Source organism: Anomaloglossus baeobatrachus, chromosome 9, assembly GCF_048569485.1.
Source record: "Anomaloglossus baeobatrachus isolate aAnoBae1 chromosome 9, aAnoBae1.hap1, whole genome shotgun sequence".
Taxonomy (NCBI): domain Eukaryota; kingdom Metazoa; phylum Chordata; class Amphibia; order Anura; family Aromobatidae; genus Anomaloglossus; species Anomaloglossus baeobatrachus.
In genome coordinates, this window is record NC_134361.1 from 198931653 (window position 1) to 198944877 (window position 13225).

General features: G+C 46.7%; 1 protein-coding gene and 1 long non-coding RNA gene across 3 annotated transcripts in view; one reads left to right on the forward strand and one right to left on the reverse strand.

Annotated features, from left to right (window-relative positions):
- The window catches only part of WHRN (whirlin), a 229304-nt gene that overhangs the window by 101856 nt on the left and 114223 nt on the right, over window positions 1–13225 (forward strand). The window contains exons 5-6 of the mRNA XM_075324209.1: window positions 9414–9539; window positions 10723–10928. Coding sequence (XP_075180324.1) covers window positions 9414–9539; window positions 10723–10928 — 332 coding nt within the window. The remainder of the gene's footprint in view (window positions 1–9413; window positions 9540–10722; window positions 10929–13225) is intronic.
- The window catches only part of LOC142251424 (uncharacterized), a 180462-nt gene that overhangs the window by 29432 nt on the left and 137805 nt on the right, over window positions 1–13225 (reverse strand). The gene's annotated exons all lie outside the window — the stretch shown is intronic.

The window sequence follows — 13225 nt, forward strand, 5'->3', positions numbered from 1 at the left end:
TTGCTCCTGCGGCAGCACACATCGCTGTGTGTGAAGCCGCAGGAGCGAGGAACATCTCCTTACCTGCCTCCACCGGCTATGCGGAAGGAAGGAGGTGGGCGGGATGTTTACGTTCCGCTCATCTCCGCCCCTCTGCTTCTATTGGCCGCCTGCCGGGTGACGTCGCTGTGACGCCGCACGACCTGCCCCCTTAGGAAGGAGGCGGGTCGCCGGCCAGAGCGACGTCGCAGGGCAGGTAAGTGCGTGTGAAGCTGCCGTAGCGATAATGTTCGCTACGGCAGCTATCACCATGATATTGCATGTGCGACGGGGGTAGGTGCTATCGCGCTCGGCATCGCTAGCATCGGCTAGCGATGTCGCAACGTGCAAAGTACCCCTTAATCTTCCAACCAATCTAAAATCTCTATTTCATGTGTGTTTAGAGAATGTCTGTAAAATCTGTAGCATGGCCAAAAGTGTCGGCACCCTTGAAATTGTTCCGAAAAATGAAGTATTTCTCCCAGAAAATGATTGTAATTGCACTTTTTTTGTTATACACATGTTTATTTCCTTTTTGTTTATTGGAACAACACAAAAAGAAACAGGGATATAAAGCAAATTGGACAGAATTTAACACAAAACTTCAAAAATGCTCCGGATAAAATTGTTGTCCCTCTCAACTTAATATTTGTTTTCCACCCTTTGGATTAAATAAGTGCAATCAGTCGCCTCCTATAACCGTCCAGAAGCTTCTTACTCCTCTCACCTGGAATTTTGGACTCTTCTTTATAAACTGCTCCAGGTCTCTCATATTTAAAGACGTCTTCTCCCAACAACAATTTTAAGATCTCTCAACAGGCGTCAATGGGATTTAGATCCAGACTTGTTGCTGCCTCTTCAAGACTCTCCCCCGCTTTGTTTCTATCCATTTTCGGGGGCTTCTTGAAGTCTGATTGGAATCAGTGTCCTGCTGGAAGACCCATGACCTAGGACACAAACCCAGCTTTCTGACACTGGGCACTACATTGCCACCCAAAATCCTTTGGTAAACTTCAGATTTCATGATTCCTTGTACCCAATCAAGGCACCCAGTGCAAGAGGCAGCAAAACAACCCCAAAACATCTTTGAATCTCCACCATATGTGACTGTAGGCACTGTGTTCTTTTCTTTGTAGGCCTCATTCTGTTTTGGTAAAGAATAGAATGATGTGCTTTACCAAAATGCTCTATTTTTGTTACGGGGGGCTGTCTGATAATAACTTAAAGGAGTATCAGACAGTCAGGGTCCACCGTGCAAAGACTCTGCTGCAGACTATGGCAGAGTGCAATACCTCTGTTAACTCACAGAAGGATATAATAAGTAAGTAAAGCAATTCCTCCCTTACTTGGAGGGTGTGTGGAATGATCTCTGTTAATAATCACAGAGACAAAGGCAATGTGTGCGAAATGGCACCTACCTAGGTCCGCTCTTCTAGTGGTGCAAAAGAGACGAACAGCAGCGTAAGCCGCACAAAGCTCCTACCTGCGTTCGCTCCACTAGTGTGCGAGGACACGAACCACTAGATATGGCACCTGCCTAGGTCCGCTCTTCTAGTGGTGCAAAAGATACGAACAGCAGCGTAAGCCGCACAAAGCTCCTACCTCTGTTCGCTCCCCTAGTGTGCGAGGATACGAACAACTGCCAGACGCAGTATAAGGAACGTTACCCTAGCGGCAACGTCCACCTACGAGTCGAACCACAAGGCCCAGCCAGACCATGTGCCTCAGGCACCTGCCTATGTCCGCTCCCCTAAGAGGTAAGGATACGGACAGCAGCCGAAGCTGTAAGGTATAAGAACGCTACCCTGCCGGTAGCGCTCACCTAGCATAGACAGAGGAATGCCTAGAGGAACGCGCACAGAGCGTCTACTCTTATGCATGAACCAAGAGGACTGAGCGCCATGCGGCGTGTGTCAGGGTCTTATATAGACTCTGTGCCTCATCCAAGATGGAGGACACCAGAGCCAATCCGCTGCCAGAACGACAGGAGTGACGTCATGCTGGCCTATCACCGAGCAAGGCATCACAAGCACATGACCAGCGACCAATCGGCATAGAAGGTGTCAGAGACATGTGACCTCGTGTCAGCGATGATGTCACCCGCACATGTGCAATGGCTCCAAGATAGGACTTAGTCTCCGGCGCTCGCACATGTGCAGTAGCAAGAAATCTGGACTTAGTCTCCAGCGCTCGCACATGTGCAGTAGCAAGAAATCTGGACTTAGTCTCCAGCACTCGCACATGTGCAGTAGCAAGAAATCTGGACATAGTCTCCAGTGCTCGCAGCAACCGTAACAGTACCTCCCCCTCAAGGGCCCCCCTCCCGGCGACGCAGGTAATCGGCAACTAAGTCGGGAGCATGGACAGCCTCCTCAGGCTCCCAAGAGCGATGTTCCGGGCCGTAACCCTCCCAATCTATCAAGAAGAACCTGCGCCCTCTAACCATCTTAGTACCAACTATGGCTCGTACCTCATTGCTAGAGCGAGAGGAATCAGAGGCAGGAGAGTGCACTTCACGAGCGTGAGGTAAAATAGCCGGCTTTAGCAGTGAGACATGGAATTTGTCATGAATCCTAAGATGGACGGGTAACTTCAATTGGTAGACTACAGGATTTACCTGCCGAAGAACCTCATAAGGACCCAGGAAGCGAGGAGCAAATTTGACAGAGCTCACTCTAAGTCGCACGTGTTTTGCAGAGAGCCACACAAAGTCCCCTGGAGAAAAGACAGGAGCCGGGCGACGAAACCGATCGGACACCGTCTTCATACGGTCCTTAGCTGCTTGGATCGACTCTTGAGTCCGATCCCAAACCTCTCTGGCATTAGTTGCCCAGTCGGCCACAAGAGGAGGGGGTGCAGCAGCAGGAAACGGTACCGGTACCCTAGGGTGTTGCCCATTATTGAGTACGAACGGTGTCTGCCCAGTGGCCTCAGCCAGCGAATTGTTAAGGGCAAATTCTGCCCAGGGTAGGAGGGAGGACCAGTTATCGTGGTTCTCAGCAACAAAGTGTCGAAGGTATATAATCATAGATTGATTGGTACACTCAACCAAACCATTGGTCTCCGGATGGTATGCCGAAGAGAGATTCAACTCAATTTGCAGAAGGCTACAAAGATCTCGCCAGAAACGGGAAGTAAATTGCGGGCCTCTATCACAAATGATACGATCTGGCATCCCGTGAAGCCTAAAGACATGCTTGAGGAATAGTTTGGCTAGTACCCTGGAAGATGGGATTCTCGATAACGGTACGAGATGAACCATCCGGGAGAAATGGTCCGTAATGACCCACACAAATCTATGTCCCTGTGAACATGGAAGATCACCCACAGAGTCCATGCCTACCACCTCCCATGGTCTATCTGGCACTGGTAAAGGATGCAAGAGCCCAGCCGGTCTCTGCCGTAATGGACGGTTGCGAGCACACGAGTAGCAGCAACCGACATATCTCTTGACGTGGCTGGCTAAGTGTGGCCACCAATACCACCTCTCCAGTAACTCTCGTGTCCGCCTAATACCAAAATGCCCACCCACCTTTGAGGTGTGGGCCCATGACAGTATATCATTCTGTCGATCAGGCGGAACAAAGGTCTTGCCCGGTGGGATTTGGTCTAACGTCACAGGGGAGAGCGTATGAAAAACCCTGGAGGGAAGGATAAGACGAGGTTCGTCAATCTCTTCCTGGGTAGAAAGCATAGAGCGAGACAGGGCGTCTGCCTTGTTATTCTTACTCCCAGACAGATAGTTGATGGAGAAGTGAAAGCGGGAGAAAAACAAGGACCAGCGGGCTTGGCGAGGATTCAGACGCTGAGCGGTTTGTAAGTACGTCAGATTCTTATGGTCTGTATAGACCTGGAAAGGATGTTTCGCTCCTTCCAGCAAGTGACGCCACTCCTCCAAGGCTAATCTCAAGGCGAGCAGTTCCCTATCCCCAATGGTATAGTTTCTCTCTGCCGGTGAAAAGGTTTTCGCAAAGAAGAAACACGGCCTTTTTCTACCTGCACCGTTCTTTTGATACAAGACCGCACCAGCACCCACTGAAGAGGCATCAACCTCTAAGAGGAAGGGCTTACTCTCATCGGGTCTTTGAAGAACGGGAGCAGTTGAAAAGTGTCTTTTTACTGCCTCAAAAGCATGAGATGTCTCAGTAGACCAGGCTTTGGGATTAGCACCTTTCTTAGTCAAGGCCACCAAAGGGGCCACCAAAGTAGAAAAATGGGGTATGAACTGCCTGTAATAATTTATGAATCCTAAGAAGCGTTGCACCGCCTTCAAGGAATGAGGTTCGGACCATTGCAGGACAGCAGAGAGCTTCGCAGGATCCATAGCCAGGCCCTCTTGTGAGATAATGTAACCCAAAAAAGGCAATGAGGACTGCTCGAATACACATTTCTCGAGTTTAGCAAACAATGAGTGCTCCCTTAAACGGGAAAGGACACGAACGACATCCTGACGATGAGTCTCCAGATCAGGAGAAAAAATCAGGATGTCGTCCAGATACACCACTACTGAGGATAACAGTAAATCCCTGAACACATCGTTTACGAAGTCCTGAAATACTGCGGGTGCATTACATAACCCAAAAGGCATGACGAGGTATTCATAGTGACCGTCTCGGGTGTTAAAAGCGGTCTTCCATTCATCACCCTTTCGAATTCGTACCAAGTTATACGCACCCCGCAGATCCAACTTCGTAAAAACTTGAGCTCCTCTCAGTCTGTCAAAGAGCTCCGAAATTAAAGGTAATGGGTATTTGTTCTTTATTGTGATTGCGTTGAGACCCCTGTAATCTATGCAGGGACGCAAATCACCCTCTTTCTTCCGAACAAAGAAAAACCCAGCTCCCGCGGGAGAGACAGACTTACGAATGAACCCCTTCTCTAAACTCTCTCTTATATAGGTCGACATGGCCTCCGACTCAGGTATCGACAGGGGGTAAACCCTGCCTTTAGGTGGAACCGAACCTGGGATAAGGTCTATGGCACAGTCATACGGCCTATGGGGTGGCAGAACCTCAGCACCCTGTTTGGAGAACACGTCAGCGAAATCCAGATAGGGTGTAGGTATGGGAGAGAGATCAGTAGATGCAACCGCAATGACCTTAGGTGGTAAGGGAAGACATCGGGACTGACATTTCGAACCCCAACTAATAATGCTGTCAGACTCCCAGTCAATGTGAGGAGCATGAGTACGAAGCCATGGGAGACCCAGAAGGACGTCGTCTATACCCTCAGGCAAAACAAGAAAAGAAATCTCCTCTATGTGACCCTGAGACAGGGAAAGGCGCAAGGGAACTGTCCTCAATGTAATGGAGTCAGACAACATAGTTCCATTAACAACACGGACAGGAATAGGCGCCTCTAACATGATAGAGGGAATATTGTGTCCCTTTACAAATCCTGAGGACACAAAAGTCCCGTCAGCTCCGGAATCCACAAAAGCCATAATAGGCCATGTATTCTCAGATAACGAGAGCTGACCTGGGATACAACACTTAGAGGGTGCAGAAGACGTCTCTAGTAACCCCCCTCTAATGGTTACTAGGCCAGGGAGTTTCCCTGACGACTAGGACACTTGTTGGCATAGTGCCCAGCCTGACGACATACGTAACATATAGGAGGACCAGACTTGCGTAGTCTGGAAGACGTATGACCTAACTCCATAGGAGTGGGAGATGTTTCAGATGCTGAGGAAGATGGTAGTGGACCCTCAACAACTGGAATAGCCCGATGCTTAGGGCGTGAGGAAGAGACCTCGAGTCTACGTTCCTTATGGCGTACATCGATCCTCGTTGCTACTGTGATCAAGTCCTCCAGAGAAGCAGGGACCTCACGAGTAGCAAGAGCATCCTTGACATAGCCTGCCAACCCTCTCCAGAAGATAGGAATCAACACCTTCTCTGGCCAATCTAGTTCTGCCACCAGAGTTCTAAAAGCAATGGCATAAGAACTAGTGGATAACGAACCCTGAGATAGATCTAACAGTCTCAGGGCCTCATCATGGGTAACCTGCGGACCCATGAATACCGCCTTAAGAGCATCAAGAAAGTCTTGATGTCTCAGAGTAACCACATCAGAGCGCTCCCATAGGGGAGTCGCCCATTCTAAGGCTTTGTCCTGAAGTAAGGAGATGATAAAGCCTACTCTGGACCTCTCCGTAGAGAAGCGAGAAGAGTTGACCTCTAGGTGTATCTGACACTGACTAATGAAACCACGACATGATCTGGCATCGCCAGAATATCTGTTTGGCAGAGCAAGTCGAGGATCATGTGCAGATGTCACCATGGTCTGAGGATTATCCTCTATACTCTTGAGCCGTGACTCAAGTACTTGTATGTAACGGTGTAACTGCTGATATTCTGCCATAACTGCCAGACCCTCGGCTCAGTCCTAATGTTACGGGGGGCTGTCTGATAATAACTTAAAGGAGTATCAGACAGTCAGGGTCCACCGTGCAAAGACTCTGCTGCAGACTATGGCAGAGTGCAATACCTCTGTTAACTCACAGAAGGATATAATAAGTAAGTAAAGCAATTCCTCCCTTACTTGGAGGGTGTGTGGAATGATCTCTGTTAATAATCACAGAGACAAAGGCAATGTGTGCGAAATGGCACCTACCTAGGTCCGCTCTTCTAGTGGTGCAAAAGAGACGAACAGCAGCGTAAGCCGCACAAAGCTCCTACCTGCGTTCGCTCCACTAGTGTGCGAGGACACGAACCACTAGATATGGCACCTGCCTAGGTCCGCTCTTCTAGTGGTGCAAAAGATACGAACAGCAGCGTAAGCCGCACAAAGCTCCTACCTCTGTTCGCTCCCCTAGTGTGCGAGGATACGAACAACTGCCAGACGCAGTATAAGGAACGTTACCCTAGCGGCAACGTCCACCTACGAGTCGAACCACAAGGCCCAGCCAGACCATGTGCCTCAGGCACCTGCCTATGTCCGCTCCCCTAAGAGGTAAGGATACGGACAGCAGCCGAAGCTGTAAGGTATAAGAACGCTACCCTGCCGGTAGCGCTCACCTAGCATAGACAGAGGAATGCCTAGAGGAACGCGCACAGAGCGTCTACTCTTATGCATAAACCAAGAGGACTGAGCGCCATGCGGCGTGTGTCAGGGTCTTATATAGACTCTGTGCCTCATCCAAGATGGAGGACACCAGAGCCAATCCGCTGCCAGAACGACAGGAGTGACGTCATGCTGGCCTATCACCGAGCAAGGCATCACAAGCACATGACCAGCGACCAATCGGCATAGAAGGTGTCAGAGACATGTGACCTCGTGTCAGCGATGATGTCACCCGCACATGTGCAATGGCTCCAAGATAGGACTTAGTCTCCGGCGCTCGCACATGTGCAGTAGCAAGAAATCTGGACTTAGTCTCCAGCGCTCGCACATGTGCAGTAGCAAGAAATCTGGACTTAGTCTCCAGCACTCGCACATGTGCAGTAGCAAGAAATCTGGACATAGTCTCCAGTGCTCGCAGCAACCGTAACAATTTTGGTCAAATCTGTCTACATGACACTTTCCCAGAAGGATTTTGATTACTCACGTACATTTTGGCAAACTGCAGTCTAGGTTTTATGTCTTTGTGTCATCAGTGGGGTCCTTCTGGGTCTCCTCTATAGCATTTCATTTAATTCAAATGTGGACGGATAGTTCTCGCTGACATTGATGCCCCCTGAGATGCAGGATGGATTGAATTTCTTTGGAACTTGATTGGGGCGACTTATCCACCATCCAGTCTATCCTATGTTGCAATCTTTCATGAATTTTTCTCTGCCGGCCACATCCACTGTAAAAATATACAGAGGAAAAAACGGGTATATGCCGCGCTTAAAAACCACTGAGGTGGAAATAATGTGAAAATTTCTCTTTTATTTACAGCATTCCTACGCGTTTCAGAGACAAAGACCGTCTCCTTCTTCAGGGAAAAAAGAAATCATCATGCTTTATTTTTTCCCTGAAGAAGGAGACGGTCTTTGTCTCTGAAACGCGTAGGAATGCTGTAAATAAAAGAGAAATTTTCACATTATTTCCACCTCAGTGGTTTTTAAGCGCGGCATATACCCGTTTTTTCCTCTGTATATTTTTACATTCTATATTGTGTATACGGGGCCGCTGCTTGAACCACACGGACACTCACATGCTTTTGAAGGAGTTGTGACTGGCACAACCCTATCAGGTGAGTGTTACTGTTCCTTTCCTATCACCACTTGTTATATCGGGTAAGACCCTATTGCGCCCTTTTGTCTCCCCACCTTTAGTTTCGGCCACATCCACTGAGATTAGCTACAGTGCCACGGGTTAAAAAAATTGTTTAAAAGAATTGAAATCCTCAGTGGTTGATACCTTTTAATGGCTAACTGAAAAGATGGTAATAATAGCAGCTTTCGAGACTACTCAGGTCTCTTCATCAGGCTCAGTATAACACAAAATCTGAAAAATCACACATTTATACACAATCACGGGTTGTAATCTTCTTGATTATGTTCTTCACTGTGAACAAAGTAACCTCAAGATCTCTGGGGATGAAACCTTGAGATTGTTAACACATTTCAAAAATATTGGTTTTCAAGTTCTCAGACAGTTCTCTTCACACGGACACAATGCAAAGATTGAGTCAACTTCTCCTCGATTTCAGGTGTGATTTTCATATTGCCCACACCTGTTACTTGCTACAGCTGAGTTTGAATAAGAATCACATGAAAGATGCCAAACATTTTGGTGTTTTGTGTGAAATAATGTCCAATTTGCCCTTTTTCTCTTTTTTTTTTTTGCATTGCTATAATACATTCAAAGGAAATAAATGTATATAACAAAACATGTGTAACTACAATAATTTTCTGGGAGAAATACTTCATTTTCTGCAACAATTTCAAGGGTGCCAACACTTTTGGTCGTGATTGTAGCTGATTTCCCATCATGGTACTGTCACATGGGGTAGAAAAAAATATGGTGATTCCCTTTAACAGAGGAACATTCTTTATAAAAATTAACTCACAGACAGGATAATGCCATATAATAACAGTTTTAGTGTAGTTAGGAACACGATGGAATGTTAAATTGGTGATTTAAGGAGGTTTTCTGACATGAGGAAAAAAAACTGTCTGCCTTTCTCCAATGCAGATGATCCCTATTCGAGGTAACTAAACTACATTGCAATACCAGGTATAGCCCATGGACAAGAGTGGCGCTGTTTCGGGGGTCTAATCCTGCACACTCAATCAGAAGTTTAGGAAGCTTTCAAGCTTTGTTTATACTGAACATCACTAATTAGTTTGATTTGAAATATTAAACTCAGAACTCAGTGTACAAACTTCCAACCGAAATATAAACATTTCCCATTTTGCAAACAGTAGTAGTGAATTGTTATAATCTGGTTTTGTCACCCTTAGGTGAACTTGGTGCTGGGAGAGGGGAGTTCTCTTGGGTTGCTTATTCGTGGAGGTTCTGAGTATTCCCTGGGGATTTACATCACAGGAGTGGATCATGGCTCCGAAGCGGAGAGTGCTGGGCTTAAGGTAATTGTCATGCCTCGGTCTCGGGACTCAATCTAGTGGCCTCATGCTCCATGGTTGGTTTCCTTCTATGCTGATCCGCAGCTCAGTTTCTGTCGAAATGCTGATTGTTCTTTTATCTTTTCTTCTTCCTTTGGTTTGCGATTAGTCAGGTGCTCTCACTTGCTTATTTTGTTTCTGTCCTTTCACATCCTAGGTGGGGCTATTTATACTTTCCTTTGAGCAGGTTTCGTTTTTGGCTATATTATCATGTGAAGTGCTGCTAAGGAGTTCCAGCCCTGCAGTTAAGGAATTTTTGACTTTAAGGCTGGAGTCACACGATCATATGGCATCCGATGCGAGTGCACTGACCCTCGGCTCTCCCTGTGCTGCCAGCGTGAACTGAGAGTCATGCAACTGTGGTTTGATTCAGCGATCGGTTCACCGATGCAGAGGAGGGTGCAGGGTTAATCTCCCCATCTCCTCCATTGTCAGCTGATGCGATTATCACACTGCACTCGGATGTCATCTGAGTGCAGTCCGATGTTTCACTCGCACCCATAGACTTGCATGGGTGAGAGTGACATGTCTCTCGCTGACAATCTCAGCATGCTGCGACTTTTCGCTCATCCAGAATCTAGATGAGAAAAAAGCTGACCATTTGCTCTCCCTTATGGAATAACATTGGTCCGAGTTCACGCGTCTGAGTCATACACTCGTGTGAGCATACCCTTAGTCAGAGATCAGTGTTGTATTTGCTCTGTGCATTTCTCATTTGCTTTCCTTACACCTATCTTCTGTTTTCTGTTAGATTTGTAGAGTGTTAACCTTGTTTGCATTTATGCTTTCTTCTTTGTCCACTTATGTGCGTGCTTTATGTTTGTTCACCTTTGGGGTTTTTTGTCTATCCCTGCACACTATCCTTCTCCTTGTTAGTTGTGTGTAGCGACCTCCCCTCTGGTTCCTCAGGAGGAACAAGAAACAGCTCGATGGCCTTTCAGGGAGCCAGGTCCAAGCTGTGGATTCTAGTTGAGTGGCTAGAAACATTCCAGTGGGTAATAGTCAAACCCTTATGAGACATAATTGGGGACAGCACTTTAAAAATGTAGTATTAATCACTAAAGTACCCTGGATGACATATACTACCCAGGCAAAGCTGTTCTTTAAAAATTGAGCCCTTATTGTTTTCATCTATTCCTTTTCCCAGGTGGGTGATCAGATCCTAGATATAAATGGCATCAGCTTCCTCTCCATCCCGCATGATGAGGCTGTCAGAATTCTTCGCACTTCGCGACATCTGATGATGACTGTCAGGGACGTAGGTCGTATCCCGCATGCTCGAACTGTTGTGGATGAGACTCAGTGGCTCAGTAGTTCCTACACGGGCACTGGAGACCCACTCATAACTACAGGGTGAGTAATAATATCCTAAAAGCTCTATTATTTTGACAATGTAAATATAATGATAAAGTATGGCAGCTTTTTTTTGGCTAATTTTCAAGAATCTCTCTCCTGAAAGTGGATGGTCTTCTACCCATCTGACTGATTTAACTTTAGTATGTAGCCCTTTCTGTCCAGCAATTTATTTTCGGTGAAGAGTCAAGTAAATGGTTAAGCATGCTCTGTATTTTGTTGGTTGGGTCATCCAGGGAAAACCCTTTTACCCCTTTACAATTTTATTAACTACTTTTCATACTTCACAGAGATTTGAGTAACCTTCAGATGCCGTCAAGTTGAAAAAGGTGTCACGGGATATGTAATGACAGGACAGGGGCCCCTAGGCTGGCCCTAAGACTTGTGACCCTGCACTGTCACTTATCTCGGAGGTAGATTTGATGGTAATCAGGTCCGAGCCCCCAGTGTGACCCTAACTCCTGTCCGAGCCCTGATCTTACTACCCTCTCCCACACCCTCAGGGTGGGCTGGAAAACACAAAGACAAAACCCCACAAAATGACACAGACAAGTTAGAATGGAAACTCGTACACACATCACTCAACACACAAAGACACGGACAAGAGAGAATGCAGTATGTAATGATGGGACAAGTGACCCTAGGCTGGTCTTCAGACTAGAGTCCCTACGCTGTCTCTTATCTCGGAGGTAGATTTAATGGTAATCAGGTCCAAGCCCCCAGCGTGACTCTAACTCCTGTCAGAGCCCTGATCTTACTCCCACACCCTCGGGGTTGGCCGGAAAACACAAAGCCCGAACTCCACAAAACGACACGGACAAGGGAGAATGGAAACTCGTACCCACAGCAGTCAAACACAAAGGAGAGACAATATGTGAACTGAGAATACAACGGAAAAAGGAGGAAAGTAACGTACAACAGGGGAATGTTCACACCACTCAGAAGTGCAACACAGATCACCATTAACAGGATAACCACCAAGACCGGAAACTGTTGGAGCCAAAGCTGAAGCTATGATCGGCGCATAGTGGAAGGAAGCTGTGCTTTAAATAGGGAGGAAACAGTTGCCCAAGGCAATTAACAACCTAAACTCTTAGGTCCTGCTCACCAGACTGCAGGAATTAACTCTTGCAGAGCTGAAGACCAGTGAACCTGAACCAGCCGACGCCCGGCTCAGGCTGAACAATATGGAAGCCTCAGGTTGCTTGTCAGGCTCTGTGGTGTGAACAGAGTCTGACAACACCGTGCCCGCAGGTGTGTAAAAAGCCGAATCTAGCGTGGCAAAAGGGTAGCTAAAATGTTCAGATATTTATTTTTTAGCTGCAGCCCCTGTTTAACACTGTTGATTAATGGAGGTTTGGGTACGGAGACCCTCACTGACTGGTCACACCGAAGGATAGAGGTGCTCTGTTCATGCTCTGGCGTGGCGAGCAGTGTATGGGCCTATAGTATAAACCTATAGACAAGAGCAGGACTGTTTTTGGAAATTTTAAATAGATGGATGACACTGTTTCTTGTAGTTGAAAATGTAGGGTCACAAATCTTCCCGTTTCTTGATTCTTGAATGTTTTATTGTGTGACCAATTCAAAGAATGTTACATTTCGATCCTTTATTTATGGAGTCAGTCTGTCATAAACTTAGGTATGTGTGCTAATGCACACACATAATGTGCTAATGGCTATTATGTTATAAAGCACATCTTTTACGACAGCGGCCGACCTCCTCATTAGAGCCATTTGTTCTTGCTCGGCAGACTTCTGCAGCAATCATGTTTAATAAAGATTCATAAATCTAGGACCAAAATGTGACTTGTTCTTTGGATTACTTGTACAATAAGGTTCAATCATCACAGACTTTAGAAATCTGGTTAATTTACTTTTGTTAGGATGGGGGGTGTAAATCAGACCCTTTTGTTCTACCACTTTTTGTGTTTCTTGATGTAACCTACTGGAATAGTAGGTGTAAAGTAGGATTGCAGGGATCCCAATAGACAAGCCTTGTTAAAGAGAATCTGTCAGCAGGTTTTTTTGCAAGATGTCGGAGGTAATTTGAGCGATGTATTGCTTATAGCGCTGCTTGATGTAGTTGCGATAAAATTAGCTAATCATTGCTAAATGACTAGTCATCTTGCTACCATGTACTCTATTCACACCACCCACCACTGATTGGCAGCTATGCACATTGTACACAGGAGGCTGCCAATCAGTGGTGTGGGTGGAGTTATACAGAGCTCAGCAGTCAGAGAACTGCTAGCTAGAGATCAGTGAACCCGAGGTTCGGTGTTCGTACCGAACAC